General features: G+C 39.6%; 1 protein-coding gene across 1 annotated transcript in view; it reads right to left on the reverse strand.

Annotated features, from left to right (window-relative positions):
• Ap4e1 (adaptor related protein complex 4 subunit epsilon 1) overlaps positions 1 to 17493 on the reverse strand; it is a 50359-nt gene that overhangs the window by 17764 nt on the left and 15102 nt on the right. Inside the window, exons 8-15 of the mRNA XM_050131606.1 lie at positions 15099 to 15172; positions 10936 to 11058; positions 10723 to 10832; positions 7807 to 7950; positions 7110 to 7218; positions 6908 to 7026; positions 4780 to 5082; positions 2511 to 2625 (exon numbers count right to left, since the gene is read on the reverse strand). Coding sequence (XP_049987563.1) covers positions 2511 to 2625; positions 4780 to 5082; positions 6908 to 7026; positions 7110 to 7218; positions 7807 to 7950; positions 10723 to 10832; positions 10936 to 11058; positions 15099 to 15172 — 1097 coding nt within the window. The remainder of the gene's footprint in view (positions 1 to 2510; positions 2626 to 4779; positions 5083 to 6907; positions 7027 to 7109; positions 7219 to 7806; positions 7951 to 10722; positions 10833 to 10935; positions 11059 to 15098; positions 15173 to 17493) is intronic.

The raw sequence follows: 17493 nt of genomic DNA on the forward strand, positions 1-17493 counted from the left end.
CACCAGTAAAACTAAAACTATTAAGAGAGCGAGACAAGGGTGGCAGGGTAGAATCTGCCATCATCACCCAAACAGACGTGTAAGATCTGGAGAGCTGGCTCCGTGGTTATGAGTATTTGTTGCTCTTGCAGAGGACCTGGGTTCAGTTCCTAGTATGGTGACTCACGTTTGTAATTCCAGTTCCAGGGGATATGATGCCCTCTTTTGGCCTATGAAGGTGCTAGGCATATATACCATACATATATGTATGCAAAAATAAAATAAATAAATCTTTAAAAAATTTTAAGATGGCTATATACTACAAAAAAAACCCCTAGAGAGTTCAATTCAACTTTCATCAAAATTTCAATGACATTCTTCCCAAAACTAGAAGAGACAATTCAAAAAGTCATATAGAAACATAAAAGATCATTAATATCCAAAGCAATCTTAAGGAGAAAGAACACCACTGGAGTTATCATAATAGCTGACCCCAAATTTTACTCTGCAGCCACAGTGACGACAACAGCATGGGACGCGGTGGAACAGAACAGAGAGCCCAGAAACAAACCACTTAGGTATGGTCATGTAGTTTAGACAAAGGTGTTAAGAAACATGCATGCAAAAACTCAACAGCCTTGTCAACAAATGGTGCTGGCAAAATAGATACCACCTGCAGGAGGATGAAATTAGATTAGAGACTATAAATATACTTAAAGATGTGGATTTTCTGAATAAGAATCAAATAGCACAGGAAACAGCCCCAAGAATTTACAAAGTATTACATAAAATTAATAAGTTTCTTCATAGCACACAAAACTATCAGCTTAGTGAATAGACAGTCTACAAAGTGGAGAAAATCTTTAGAAGCTATACTTCAGACAGGAGGTTAATATCTAGAAAACAATAAAGATCTGAAAAAAAATTAAGCAACAACGACAAAAATACTAATCAAACAAAAAACCCTGCCAGTCAATAATGTGCTAATCAAATAAGCAGTAGGCAGTTCTCAAAAGAAGAAAACACAAATGGCTAGGAAATATTCTTTTAAAATATCCAGCATCCTGCCTAGACATGGCGGCTCATACCTTTAATCCCAGCACTCAGGAGCTTGAGGTCCCCCTGTACATGGGGAATTCCATACAGGGTGTGGTAGTTCGAATGTAATTGTCCCCCATAAGAAAGTGGCACTAGTAGGAGGTGTGGCCTAGTTGGAGGAAGTGTGTCACAGTTGACTTCCTGTTGCCTATGATCAAGAGGTAAAACTCTCAGCTCCTTCTGCAGCACCATGGCTGCCTACTTGTCATCCTCCATGATAATAATGGACTAAATCTAGTGTCTCTTGACAGTAATAGGAACCTTAACTAAGACACAGGGCTACATAAACAGTTTCTGTCTCAAAAAAAAAAGTCTCTAATATCCTTAGCCATCAGGGAAATGTAAATTAAAAATACTTCAAGACTCAGTCTCACTCCAGTCAGAAAATGAGCAAGGTCGAAGGATGGTGAGGATGTGGTAAGACAAGGGCCCTGACTCTGCAGGTGGGACTAAAAATTAGTTCGCCACTATGGAAACCAGTCAAAAAGTCAAAAAAAAAAAAAAAAAAAAAAAAACCAACCACCAGATGGCCTGACTCTACTGCTCTGGGGCATATACTCAAAGGACTTTAAATTCTACTACAGATACACTTGTACACCCACGATTATTGCTGCTCTATTCACGTACCAAGGAGAACCAGCCTGGACATCTGTCAATAGACCAACTGATAATGTAAATGTAGTGCATTTTACTCTGTTCTAAAACAAATGAAATTAGGATATTTGCACAAAGATGGATAGATTTGTAAAGTATGCAAGATGACCCAGACAAATAGTGCAAGCTCTCTGATACGGCGTCTTTGGTGTTATGTATACACGTGTATGAATGTGTGACTCTAGGATATGTAATTAGACAGGGGACCATGAGAGGGAAAAATGCAGAAGAAGAAGGCCCATAACAGAACACACAAAACCAGAAAGGAAGCTACTGGGGGTAAAAAAACCAAGGGGGTGGAGGGTGGTAGGAGAATCAACAGACACAAATTTGTTTTTAAATGCCATAATTAAACCTAATACTTTGTGTACTGCTTTAATCAATTAAAAATTACTTTAAATAAATTTAATTAAAATTTTAATCAAAAGCTTTAAAGGAGCAAATATACTTTGAGGCTAACCTTTCCCTGAGTCTGAAACCTTAGTCAGGATAAAAAGCAGACTTAATGAAAAACCACAGAAAGTATAGCTATCTGTAATCTCTTCCTTTCATGACTATAGTATCAACTGCATGTTTCTAAAATTTACGCCCTGAGCCAGGTATGTTGGGACACACCTGTAGCCCACTGTCTGGGAGCCCAAAGCTAAAAGACCTCGAGGTCTCCACCAGCCTGTACTACATAGTGAGCACAGCCTGTCTCAGTAACAACAAACCCAACCCAAACCAAACAAACAGCATGCCCCTCTAATCCATTTGATGATAAAGGGATGAAAATATACCTTTTTCTTGAGAAAGCTGTTCCTCTTGGCGCTGGTGATGCGGTTTGTAAGGTGCTGCCCCCTGACTGAGACCTTCAGCTACAAAACCATCCAGAAAAGATAAAGAAGCATCCACCTGCATCAAGTTAAGCAAAACCCAGGATTTAAAATAAAAAAAAAAAAAAAACCCAAAACATGTATTTAGAAGATTAGACTGTACCATCATATCTTTGACACATGTACCTTTTAAACTTTTTAGGTGAGATCCTTTCCTGGGGTCTAGTTGGCCTGACTGTACCCTCCATAACCCCCCAGATCTATCCTAAGTCCCACATCCAGTACCCGACCTAGTTTGGCCACCCTTTCTGTGCCACTACCAACCTCTAGACTTCTGCTAGGACCTGCCCTACCTGATCACAACCTACAGCCCCCTCCCCATGCCACATCCAAACTCTCCACCCAGTCATATCTTGCACACCCTTTTCCAGTGGCTAGCCAGGTGAGTCCACCTGCTCCTCCCTTCCCCACATCCAATCCCAAGTTCCAGGCTTGAACTAGGACCCACATCCTGTACACCAACCCAGCAGTAGCCTGTGGTCACCTGACCTCAGCTCATTTGAGCTACACTCAGCTTCTAGGCATAGCCCGACCTGCACATCCTATGTTCTGCTCCAACATATATCATACACATATATAGTAAACAAAATTCCCCACCTGAGCTGACAAGGTTTCCCTAAGAGCCACAGAAAAACTTTAACATCATGAGAATCTCTTTTGAGTTGCTGATCAGGGTTGTCCAAGAGACTCCCAAAACATACAGGCTACTGCTCTTGGTGCTTTCCAGAGGTAGACGGTAAACAGCTATTGCTGAAGACACTGTATGTTTTGGGCACAGTATCCAGAGGATTCAAGTTGTATCTGACCTTGTGTTGGATAGATAGTTTTATGTCAACTTGACACAGGCTCATGTCAGATGAGAGTAGGGAACCTCAATTAAGAAAATGTTCTCACTGGGCAGTGGTGGCGCACGCCTTTAATCCCAGCACGAGGGAGGCAGAGGCAGGTGGATCTCTGTGAGTTCAAGGCCAGCCTGGTCTACAGAGCTAGTTCAGGACAGCCAGGGCTACACAGAGGAACCCTGTCTTAAAAAAAATAAAAAGAATATGTTCCCAGTTGGCAGTAGGGGCAGACACCTTTAGTCCCCAGCACTCCTGCACCCAAGGCTCAGGGAATACTGTAGAAAGACTGAAGATTAGAATGTACACTTTAAGACTGTCTCCTCAAAATGTCAGAGAAGCTATCCTGATGAATGGAGAGTTCCTGATCTGCTTTCTTTTTATTTTCTTCTCCTTTTACAACTGCATGGAGGCTATGAGTGGTGTGACCAGAAACCGAACCCCACGTCTCAAGCACTAAGGCCTTACTACGCTAGGCAATGACCCCAGCATCAGCGCAGTCCCAAGGCCCTGCTCTGGCACCACAGGAGCTCTGTCTGCTTTTTCCTCCTAAAGTTTCCTTAACGCTATGACCCCACTGTAAAACTCCGACCCGAGTCTTTCCCTTCTATGAGATGTGAATTTCACTGTTCAGATTCGGGAGACACTGACTTGATGGAAATGTTGTGTGACCTTCCAGAACCCTCACTTCTAAGCTAAGCCCACACATGGCTAAAGAGCCTGCTACATTCGAGGAACCATCTCCTCTCCAGCTTTTCCCAGCCTTTCCTGAATCTCAAAACTATCAGAAGCTACAAACGAGACACTCTCCTGCTCCTATTTAGAAAAGTGCTAAATGAAACTGCTGTGTAAAGATCTGTCATTCATATTAGTTTAATAAAATGCTGATTGGCCAGTAGCCAGGCAAGAAGTATAGGTGGGGCGGCCAGAGTAAGAGAATTCGGGGAAGAGGAAAGGCAGAGTCAGGCACCAGTCAGATACAGAGGAAGCAAGATGAGAATGCCTCACTGAGAAAAGGTACCAAGTCACATGGATAAACATAGACAAGAATTATGGGTTAATTTAAGTGGTAAGAGCTAGTTAATAATAAACCTGAGCTAATACCAAACAGTTTACAATTAATGTAACCTGTGAGTTTCTTTGGGGATGAATGGCTGTGGGCCCAGGAGGAACAGAAATTTCTGTCTACATGGAAACTTTCTAACTCTCTCCTGCCAACATGAGAAAAACTACAAGCTTCATCATACACGCTACAAAAACTATATTTTCTTATATATCATACAATTATTCTGTTTAGGAAACCATTTTAACAGACTAGAACATAGGATTCTTACCACTGTGTCTTCACAATTCTGAGTATCTTGAAGCAAGGTCTTCATAAGTTCCACATTTTCATGCAGATGCTTCAATTCAAATGCATGCTGTCTTAGACAAGTATCCAAAGACACAGTGAATTCTTGGATTAATTTCTCAACTATATGAGAAGAATGTGCTTGGGGTGTCAGCTTGGTCACTGCAGCAATCAACCAGGCTTTTGTTTCTGAAGAAATGGAGTCACTCATAAGTAACTTGTAGAGCCTGGTTATAACTTCCTCTGCACTTTCTTCACCTAAGAGGTAGGAATATTCTCCTAACACCTGGAGTAAACATAATGATGTACATGTAAATACCAACTCAGAGAGGTCCATCATCAGACCTACTGTTGGAATCAACTTCTATCTGTAGTAAACATAACTTTATGATGAACATTATTAAAGAAACATTGTAGATTATATTAAGAATGGTATCTTTAATACAAAAGAACTGGAACTCATCAGTAGCAATGCATAAAGTAAATTGCCTTTATAGGTTAGCATTCTTCTGAACTTCCAGTTAGAAGTTGGTTTATTTTCCAGTAAGAATTTAAACAGGTAGGTCTCATATGTTAGCAAGAGTAAGATTTTACAAAATCCAGATTTCTAGTATGCCTTAAGGTCTCTTATAAAGCACAGATTTCTAGTTTTTATCATTAGACAGTGTAATTTAGTGACTGTGGAGAGGATTCAGAGCATACATCTAGACAGACACCAACAAAGACAGTTCCCAGGACTGACATCAAGAACAAGGACCATGTGCAGGGCATGGTCTTACATACATTTAATCCTAGCCTTAGGGAGGTGGAGGCAGGTAGATCTCTGAGTTCGAGGTCAGCCTGGTTTACAAAGTCAGGACAGTCGGTGCTGCACAAAGAAACCCTTTCTTGAAAAAAGTCAAAAAACAAAAAACAACAACAACAAAAAAGAATATTGATCGTGCTACATATATTTCTTTTTCTTCTTTTTACATCTAACTTACTCAAGCAACATCCATGACTGCTCTAACAATCATTTTATTAATGCTAAAATGATCTTATAAATATAATTCAAGGAATACAAAATCTTCCCTGGATGACATTTACTACAGAGTAAATGTCTTTAGCATACTAGTAGTAGCAGCAAAGAAGGAAAAGAAGGGTGGGCTCAAAAGTGACCGCAAGGATAAAGCTGCTAGGAACAGGAGGAAAAGAGTGCGCGAGGGGGGAGTCAGGGTCAGTGCCTATAATAAACCTACCACCTGAGAGGCTCGGACGGTAGGACTGACATGAGTTCCAGGCAAACTAGCAGTGAGTCTCAGGCCAACCAGGGCTACAGTGATAATCTGTTTTTAAAAAAGTCCAAAGGAAGATAACTAACAACAACAAAAACCAGTTAATTTTACAAGAGGCTTTAGTAAATAAAAGCCAGAAAGCTCCAGTAGAGCAGGTAACCCAAATTCCATCTCAAAAAATTAATTTTTGAAGGACTTTTATTTGTGAGAAGATTGTTTCCTCTTATTATCCCATTAACTATACCCAAACATCACTGATATCAGTTATATGTAAACCATACACAGAGGATCTGGGAATGTAACATAGCTCAGTTAATTTTCCTAGCATACATGAAGGCTGCGGTTTGATAGCCAGCAATCATAAAACCAAGCACGGTGGTACATGCCCATAATCCTAGGAAGTAGAAGCCAAAGAATAGGAAGTTCAAGGCTTTCTGTGGCTACACAGCAAGTCTGAGTCTAGTCTGAGATACATAATAATGTCCCAAACAAAGCAAAACAAAAATAAAAGAACAACAAAACCATCCTTACCAAAGACCAGACCAGTGAGATGGTACAAAGAAAGGATAGGCAAATAGTTTCTATATAAAAGTTAACATTGGGCCAGGCAGTGGCGGCACACATCTTTAATCCCAGCACTCAGGAGGCAGAGACAGGTGGACCTCTGCGAGTTCCAGGACAAGCTCCAAAGCTACAGAAAAACTGTCTCAAAAAACAAAACACACACACACTCAAAAAGTAAACACTGGGAAAGAAAATGGACAACTGAGAAGAGCTGAATGACTTCTGGAGGAAATATGTTGTTATAATAATTTGTATGTAATAGACTTTGCTCACCCAACTCATAACTTGAAGAAATCTCTGTGGATAGAAAGTATTTTCCATATCTAGTAAAGTAAGGTAAGACTGAACTGCATAGACTCTTAATTGTTGATCTTCTGTTTCATCATCAAAACCTACAAAGAAATTGGAACCCCAGTTTAGTTTCCCTCAATTCCCAATGGCTGTGATAAAATGCAATTAAACACTCTTTACCAACCTTCCGCTAGCAGTCTCAGGAAGTTACTGAGGATATCAGGGTGCATCACATCTCCGCCCACTGAAAACACAGCATTCATTGTCTGAATAAACCACACATTGTCAGGAGCATATGTGTCCGGTGTTAAGAACAAGTCACCTCCTCATGACACTCACTGAAATCATCCTTTAAAAGGAACTCCGAGCCATGACAGTGTGGCAGCTTTTATCTCTAACTTCTACCCAAAGCGCTCTACAGTCCGGTTCTATATATAGAACGGGTGTTCAGCAAGTGAACAAACTGAGTTTACATTACTTTATCAAGCACTGCTTACATATAGCAGATATTCAATAAACAAACATGAATACTTTGAAGAAATGAGCCAGCTATCTGTGACAAAGCAAAAAAATGGAAGATTCATACGTACTCCAGAGAGGCTGACACTGTGTGTTCACCTGAGCACGTATTTCACCGCTTTCTAATGCCTATGTCACCAGTTCAAAAGCTGACCACTGCTAGGTCGAAGCTATCTAACAAATCCCAACAGATACCTAAAAAGAAGCCAACCCTCAAGAAGTCTATACGAATTTCTGAAGCTTAAGAATCAGGAATTCAAGTAATTGTTCAGTCCCTGAACTCAAGTCACAAGTGGTCACATTTGTACCACCATTTCAAGTCAGCGCATAAAGGTACGTATGAGTCCCAGTTGAAGCAAAGGATATTTCTCGGCCAGCTCAGCTATTTTGCCAACCAAGTTGATGATGATATACTCTTCTTTGCTCTGATGCAAATATTCAAGCATTTTCTGTACAATAACTGTCACATTCTGTGCATTGGTAATTCTGTAAAGAAGTTCCAGAGTCTAGTAGAGAAAGAAAAACAGTATTAGAAAACTACACAGTAACACCAATAAGTACAATAAGTGTGTATAGAATAAGCTAACTGTTCTGTTTATGTAGAGACTTTCAGGATAGTTAGCTAATGGGTGATAAACGCCAGTTTTCCTGGGGTTGTAGCTCAGTGGTGAAGCACTTAATTGCCTAAGATATGAGAGGTGCTAGGCCCTATTCTCCAGTACCAAAAATTAAAAAAAGGAAAAAGTATGAACTTGAACTAAAGTGGGAGGGAAGAGGGGACCAATAAGATAAGTATATGAAGGGAAATGAGGAAACGGGGAGGGGAGAGTGCCACAAGGCTGGGAGACAGCTTTGTTTCTGCAGCTGAGAAGGGTCCTCCGAATCTACACCATGACCAAAGGGGGCGCAGTAAGGAGACTGATCCTCTAAGGAAAGACTGATATGTGGGCCATATATTGGAGCTGTGGCACAGGACTGTTTTATTAAAAAGAAACCTAAAATAGCCGGGCGGTAGTGGCACAAGCCTTTAATCCCAGTACTCAGGAGGCAGAGACAGGCGGATATGGAGCGAGTTCCAGGACAGGCTCCAAAGCTACAGAGAAGCCCTGTCTTGAAAAACCAAAAAAGAAGGCCTAAAGTAAAAAAGAAAAAAAGAATAGATAAATAATGCAAAAGGTTAATAATAAACTGTGTTGAACTCTGTCCAACTACAACCCTATTAATAACACAAAAAATCATGCTGTATATCTGATAACGCAGATGGGATGTGTACTTAGTCTTTACTGCCCTTGGAGTCTTGTTAATTTTTAAGCTGTTTTAAAATATTAAATATGTCGGGCGGTGGTGGCGCACGCCTTTAATCCCAGCACTCAGGAGGGAGAGGCAAGTAGATCTCTGAGCTTGAGGCCAGCCTGGTCTACAGAGTGAGTTCCAGGACAGCCATGGCTACATAGTGAAACCCTGCCTCTAAAAACAAAAAACAAAACAAATCCTCATTATAATAGCTGGGCATGGTGGCATATGACTTTAATCCCAGCACTAGGGAGAGACAGAGGTGTGCCTCTGTGAGTTCCAAGACCAGCCTGGTCTACAAAGCAAGTTCCAGGATAGCCAGTGGTGTTATGCAAAGAAATCCTGTCTTGGAAAAAAAAAATCCTCATTATGTTTTAAATCGGAAATAAACTTCTAACTTTTCTTAAATAGGCCCATATACCACTTTAACTGAAGATATAGTGATTTCTCTACAAGAGAATGAACTAAGAATTCTACATAAAGAGACCTGGATCAGTTTAATAAAAGGAAGAAGTCAGAACAATATTAGACACATAAGCACAACTTCTCTTCCATAAAGTCCAAATATCTTATAGTTCTACAGAATTTTATCAATTCTCTTATTTAAGAATGAGTTCATTTAATAGCCATCACAAATTATATATTATATATAACTGGGGTATGTTTATTTTATACCAATGCAAGAATCCAGGTCTAGAATTCAGTTCCTTTTGTCATAGTACTTACATAAAAAATCAATAACATCATATACATAATTGGACTCTGTTGGGGAATATTATTTTAAGGTATGCTGAGTGTGTTTAACTCTGTGAAGCTGTGATTCTTTTCTGTCTAAAACACCTGATGATCCTAATAAAGAGCTGAATGGCCAAAAGCCAGGCAGGAGCAAGGATGGGTGGGGCCAGCAGGCAGAGAGGATAAACAAAAGGAGAAACAAAGAGGAAAAGGAGCAAGAGAGAACAAGGGGAGGACTTCGGGGGCAGCCGGCTGGCCAGCCTGGGAGTAAGAGTGAAAGTTAGCTAAACAGAAGTAGCACTTAGAAGGAAAAAGCCCAAAGGCAAAAGGCAGGTGGGATAATTAAAGTTAAGAAATGCTGGCAAGTAGCAAGACAAACTAAGGCTGGGCATTCCTAACTAAGAATACGCATCTGTGTGTGATTTATTTGGGAGTTGGTGGCAGCCCCCCCCCCCAAAAAAAAACCAAAAAGAGCAAAAAGAGTAAAACGTATCATATTACAACAGGACCCAAGCTTTCCACTCGTAAATTAAGAACATTCCTGTGGGCTGGCTATGGTGACACACTTACAATCCTAGCGTTTGGGTGACTGAGATGGGGACCTCACGAGTTTGAGTCTAGCCTGTGCTACACAGCAAGACTCTGTCTCACAAGACAAACATCCCATTTAGTAGTACTTTGTAGAAAACTAACAGCTTTCCATGAGGGACACTTGAAGTTAACAGCGCTGGAGAAGGGGTATCATCTTTCATCAGCGATGAGCCACCCCAACGCATGAAAGCAACTCTGAACACTCGCACACAGACACAATGGGAGGAGAAGGGTTGCAGCTGAATGGGGTAAGAGAGGGTAACAGGAGGTGAAAATGAAGAACATGCATTATACATACCAGACTGTCAAAGAACAAAAATGAGATTTTGAAAATAGAAAGAATAAAATATATATAAGACTTAAAATATACTCACATACAGACACACACATACACACACACTGGCCATCATTTGAATCTCTCTGAAGATCAAAAAACTTACCACCTTAATACACTATTCAAAAATTTTACCTCTCTCTTTTTAAAAAAGAGATTTAATTTTTATTTCTGTGGATCTGTGTCTGTGTGAATGTGTGCCACATGTGTGCAGGTGCCTAGGAACCAGGAGAGGGCATCGGATCCCTCTGCCATTGGAGGGTCCTCTGGAAGAGTAGCAAGCACTCTTAACTGCTGAGTCATTCTCTCTTCAGCCCTAATTTACCTCTCTTTTAATAATGGGATCAGGGTGGTCTAGGCATTCAATTATGGTTATCTGGTGCTGAAGAGCCAGAGAAGGATCCTGCTGGATAACATAGGTAAGAGCCTTCAGTCCTAGAAATAAAGATCACATCACAGTTCAACGACCTGAAATACGTACCCAACAAGTCTCAAAAGCTCTCTCGCCAATTTCCACCATAAGAACCAATCACCTTACCTAAATATTTGAGGTTTATTTTAGGTGACAGAACAAATTTTCCAATGCACTTGGCAGCCTTCTCAAGTAATTCTGACTTAGGATAAATAGAATAGATTGTGTGTACACATTCAAACAGAATAGCTAAGGAAAGAAAATAAAAAATGACAGATATATTTAAGTACAACAGAAGAACAATTTTGTGTAGAACTTGAAATTAACTGGAGGATATACTTTAGTCTAAAATCTTATTTATAAAAAATTTCTGGAGAAACAATCTTTATTTTCATGCTTATACAGTTATCTGGATTAAGTTAATATAGTACAACTCAAAGAAAATTTCATCACCAGTAAAAAAATAATTATGTATTCTTTAATACAACAAGTATATACTGAACACCCAGAAATGCTTTTAACACTATGGATACAACAGTGAATAAAACAGATAAAACCCCTCCCCTTCAGAGGCCTACAGTCTAACACACACACTAAAAAATACATTCATCATTTCTACATACATCTTCCCAACACTCCTTGAATACTTTAAAATAACCTTCAAGTAGTTTCTACCACATATACAATAACCACCTTAGTATGCACAGCCATGTATTTCAAAGGGAGAGGCCACTATTTAAGACTCTTCAGGCTACTTCTTTAAAAGTAATCTCTAATATATAAAAGAGGCTATTGTATATCTTGAAAATGTTCAATTTAATTTTCTGATAAAACCAAAAGAATAACTACGATGATTAAAGAGAACACAAATTCTTTCAAACTCATTTAAAGCCCATGAGCTGACGCATTTGGCCGAGGTGGCAGCTCAGTGGGTGAAGCGCTGGCTGGTTCGGATCCCCAGGACCCACAGAAAAGAGAGCATGGTAGTGCAGGTCTATAACTCCAGCACTGAGGGAAGAGGGTGGGGATCAGCCAGTCTAACCAGGATCAATAAAGAGACCTGGTCTCAAAGACAAAGGTAAAGAAGTGGGCTGGGAAGATGCTTGCTGCCCTTGCAGAGGACCAGAGTTCAGTTCCCAGCACCTACAATGGGTGGATCTCAGCTCCAGGGTAGTCTGATGTTCTCTTCTGGCCTCTGAAGGAACATGCACTCACATGCACAAACTCACACATATACACAAACACACATGATTAAAAATAAAATAAGTCTTAAATGGAAAAAAATAAGGTGAAGGATGACAGGAAGACACGAGAAGTCAACCTCTGACCTCTACACTTGCACAAGAAAGAACACACACAGGTGCACACACACAAATATACCATACACATGGATATACCAATACACACATATCCAAAAAGAAAGAGAATTATTAAGACATCATTAAGTATTATAAGGCCTGTGCAATCCTAGCATCTGAAAGAAGACATAAAGCAAAACTGAGGTAATGCATGCCGGTAATTCCAGCATCCAGGAGGCCTAGACAGGAGGAACGCTGAAAGAGAAAGGCCAGCATGACTACATTGTGACTTCCAGGCCAACCAGGAAAACTCTATCTCAAAACAAAAACAAATAAAAGAAGACAAAACAACAACAACAAAAAAGTGAGACACAGTAGAGCACAGAATCAGCAGATATAAACAAGTACAAAGTAAAGAACATCAGTGCCAACAGAATCACTCCATTCCCACAGCCCAGGCTGCAGCAACCACACGACTCCATCATGTATGCTTCTAAGATGTTCAACATACAACCAGCAGGACCTCACACTAGATGTCGCACATCAATTAATGCACAAATATTCTGCAGGAAAAGATTTCATACAACACCTTCCATCGCTGAGGAAAATAAATCAGAATCTGAATTCCTATTCAAGAAGGGAGCTGATTTTTAATCTAAATACTATACAGTAAGTGAACCTAAAAACACAGACTATATATTCAGATAGGTACTAAAATGGGCAAACCACCAGAACCATCCTGAACCTACTTTTGTAAGCCTATGCACTAAGAATTATTTTTATATTTTACAAAAAGGGAGAGAGAGGGGGTGGAATGGCTCAGTGGGTAAAGCGCCTGCCACACAAGCTGGTGACCTGAATTTGATCCCAGGACCCACATGTGGGAGAGGAGAACACACCCTAAGTTGTCTCTGGCTTCCACAGGCAAGATATGGAACGTAAGCATTTCTGTGGGCACCCACACATGGATAATAAGAGGAAATTAAGGAATTTTTAAAAAGGAGAACATGCAATAGAAACCCATGTGAAGCCTGGCATGGTAACATGCTTATAATCCCAGCACTAAGGTAGAGGCAGGAGTATCAAGAGTTCAAGCCACCATCAGCTATGTTGTGATTTGAGGCTAACACAGGCTCTGTGAGATTTTGTTTAAAAAAAAAGAAGAAATCTATGTGACTTGAAAAATATAAGATATTTAATATCATGAGTGCTATTTGGGAAAAAAATGGGGCTGGAGAGATGCTGTTAACTAAGAGCATTGCCGGTTCCTGCAGAGGGCCTGAGTTCAATTCCCAGCAACCACATGACCATCTGTAATGAGATCTGGGGTCCTCTTCTGGCCTGTGGGCATGCATGCAGGCAGAACAACATACACATAATAAATAAATAAATCTTTAAAAATAAAAACATGCTGGCAGTGGTGGCGCATGCCTTTAATTCCAGCACTTGGGAGGCAGAGACAGGCAGATCTCTGTGAGTTCAAGGCCAGCCTGGTCTACAGAGCTAAAGTTCCAGAACAGGCATCAAAGCTACAGAGAAACCCTGTCTTAAAACAAACAACCTAGTTGAACCTTGAACTTTTACAACAGTCCTAAGTAATATTTAAAACGATGGTATTCTGTTTTCCTATTATAACTGATATTTTTTTCTTGTCATTCAGAACTCTTCTGGTATCAAATTTGTTTTACAAACAAAAAACTTGAAATCATCCATCTAAATTCTAAACTTTGTATAGATGCTTATGAGATTACTGGGATACTAGCATAGGAAATATTAGTACTTCAAAATCTGTACTTAGGCATAACTAAGTTGAAAACCAATTTGATTAATTTTTTGAGTAGCACAGGGTCTCCCCTCCCACATGCTGGGATTACAGGCAGTGCTCACACTACACGCAGAACTCCACAGCACATCAGGCCCTCTATCAACTGAGCTACAGCTTCTCTATTTGGCAGGTTTTTAAAATTATTTTCCCACCTAGAGTTCTCCAACACTACACAAATCTGAGTATACGCTTCTAACTGAAAGAGCAGCCTCTATGTCAGTCCCTTCTTGGCAGTGCTTAAAATAAAAGGTGCGTCTGCAGGTTTCTAAGCTTAAAAATGTATCAAGACCAGAGAGATAGCTAATGGGCAAAGGCATTTGCCACAAAATCCTGGCAACCTGAGTCCAATTCCTGGAGCACACAGAAAAGTAGATGGAGAGAAAACTGTGCCCTGATTCTACATGTAAACCTACACACATAGATCATGAACACACAGGCCATTAATAATAATAAAGCATTATACTTTGTTTACTTTTCTATAACAATCTAAACCCTAACCTAAACACCAGGTAGAAATTAAATTATAAAAAGGAATTTAAGCACATATTTAGAGGATGTCACGATTTCGCAGCTGAAAAGAGAGCTCAGTTGGTAAAGCGCCTTTCAAGCAAGCATGAGGAACAAACATGAGGACCTCTGTTAGTTCCCTAGAACCAACAGAAAAGCCGGACATAGTGACACATGCTTGCAGTCCCAGTGCTGGGGGGCAGAGAGAAAAATACCTGGACCACGCTGGCCAGCCAGCCTTGCCTAATCAGCAAGCCCAGGTCCTAGTGCAAGACCCTGTCTCAGGAAGTAAGACGGACAGCTCTAAGGAGCACCGCCAACACTGCTTCCTGGTCTCACATTCCACATGTGGTTACCCCCCCCCCCCCCCCCACACACACATCTGTAGTCACAGCGACACCCAACACTGCCCTCTGGCCTCCACACAAATGTGCACACAGATGCAGGTGTACATACACATACTTGCATATCTATACTCACACATACAAAAGCCACAATTTCAAATTACTATTATTTTCAGGGCTTACATTAACACAGAGAAGCATTTTAGAATTAATGCATAAAATTTCATTGGACTGTATATTATTGTAAAGCAGACTTAGCTCCAACACTGAAAAGCACTACCGGCCATTAGGAAAACACATTCATATTTTACCTACCATAAGTGACATTGTGATTTAACTCGGCTCTTCGTAAGGATTCATCAAGAACATCATACATTAATTCACTTGTCCTGTTTAAGAGATATTTTATTTGCAGGAGAATTATAGCATTCTAACCCAACAAAATAGATTTTCAAACTTCTCTCTCTTTAAAAATGAGGATCTACAGAAGACAAGCGAAAAGAATTTATTTTACAGTAAAGGTATACAAATTTCACATCAAAAGAACTCATTTGGTCTTTTCATGAGAAAAACTTCCTTCTTTACTAAAGTGACTAACTTAGCCAATGAAGACATACACAGAGATCAGCCAATACTGCCCTAATCTGGTCCTAGTTTACGAACCAGCTTCTTATTTGATCATGCATGCCCTCTTATAATTTTATTAATAACAAAATATTTCTGCTTTTTGCTACAATATTAATGTTTCATATATCCTTGGGCTGTGAAGATGGCCTTGCCATTAAAGACTAGGCTCACAACCAAAAAATATTCTACTTATCCAGATTATTTCAGAAAATATCAACTTGTTTGTTGTGAGAAAAATATTCAAATTCTGGTCTTTTCCTGAAGAGTAACTAGGTTCCTTAGGAACAAATTTTTAATTTCCACCCTTTATTAAAAATAAACCACTTTCCAGGCAGTGGTGGCACACTCAGGAGGCAGAGGCAGGAGGATCTCTATGAGTTCAAGATCAGTCTGGTCTCCAAAGTGAGTTCCAGAACAGCCAGAGCTGTTACACAGAGAAACCCTGTCTCAAAAAACTAATAAATAAATAAAATAATAAAACAAAAATAAACCACTTATGTTTTTATGGTCTTTGACTATAGTGACAGTTAACTGGATTGAAGTAGATACTCTTAAAAATCCAACAACAATGTTTTTAAAACACAGCGTTTCTGCAGCCCTAGCACTCTGCCCCCAAGAGGCTAACACAAGAACTAATGCTTCTCAGCTGGTAATTTTCTCTAAATCATAATATACTTATATTATATATTATTATTTATTTATTTATTTAGTATTCAATATTCTGTCTACATGTACACCTGCAGGCCAGAAGAAGGCACCAGACCTCATTATAGATGGTTGTGAGCCACCTGTGGTTGCTGGGAATTGAACTCAGAACCTTTAGAAGAGCAGGCAATGCTCTTAACCACTGAGCCATCTCTCCAGCCCCTCAGCTGGTAACTTTTATATGCTTTAAAAATTAAAAAATAGAATGAAAAACATGCTAAGCAACAACCAAGTTCATGCACAGTGGTCTTGCAGAAAAAGCACATTACGACACAGACAACAAGAATGGAAATGATCTGGAGCCACGGACAGCACCGTCTCCTTCAGCAATTTTCTCTTCTTTCAGAGATACAGTTAGAAAAGACAATGGGAAGTCTATGTGTTTTCATTTTGTCTAGATAGAGTATAAATATTCATTGAGAATCCAGAATGACATTCTAAAATTTACTTGTTATTGTGTATTTCTTCCTCTACAGCAGGAATCCCTCTACAAAGTTCAACAATACGGTCCCTAGATTATAGTATAGTTTCTCAATTTTACAAGCCAAGGTCTTGTCAAAGAGGCAAAAACCTCATAAAAATGGAAACAATTATGGACAAGGTTGAGCTAAATATTAATAACCTGAGTTGTACAATGCTAGAAAACACAAGAAACTATTCAAATAATAGATATAAAACACTTTCCTAAGAAAAATTTTAAATTAAATACTTTATAATCATGTTAGGAAGTAACATTTTTACTTCACTGCATTGAGCTAATAATAGTATTGTATGAATTATATTTAAAAATTCATTTTTATTTTATGTGTATGGATGTTTATATTTCTTGTATGTCTGTGTTCCACGTGCATGCCTGTTGCCTATGGAGGCCAGAAGAGGGTGCTGGAGTTACAGATGGCTGTGAGCTGCCACAAGGGTAATTGAATTCGAGGCTTCTGGAAGAGCAACAAGTGTTCTTAACCTGTAAGCAATCTCTTCAGTCCCATGAACTCTAAGATTTATTAACATAGAATGTCATTATAGTTGGTTCAAAAAAGAAAATGAATATTCTAATTTTCCACAGCACAGGAGTTAGACTCTATAAATTTGTTTAACTGAGCCTAGCTACCATTTGGCTGAACTATCTGAGGTAAAGAGTATCTTACTCATCTTTTTTATTTTGTTTTGTTTTGTTTTGTTTTTTAAGACAGGGTTTCTCCGTGTAGCCCTGGTTGTCCTGGAACTTGCTCTGAAGAGTAGGCGAGCCTTGAACCCACAGAGATCTACCTGCCTTTGGCAAGTGCTGGGATCATACATGTGTGCCACCACTGCCTGGCTCTTATTCATCTTTGCATATAATCTCCAAATTCATCCACAAAGAAGGTAATGACAACAAAAT

Source organism: Alexandromys fortis, unplaced genomic scaffold (genome assembly GCF_014885135.2).
Source record: "Alexandromys fortis isolate MF-2015 unplaced genomic scaffold, M_Fortis_MF-2015_v1.1 scaffold_6, whole genome shotgun sequence".
In the NCBI taxonomy this organism is placed as follows: Eukaryota; Metazoa; Chordata; class Mammalia; order Rodentia; family Cricetidae; genus Alexandromys; species Alexandromys fortis.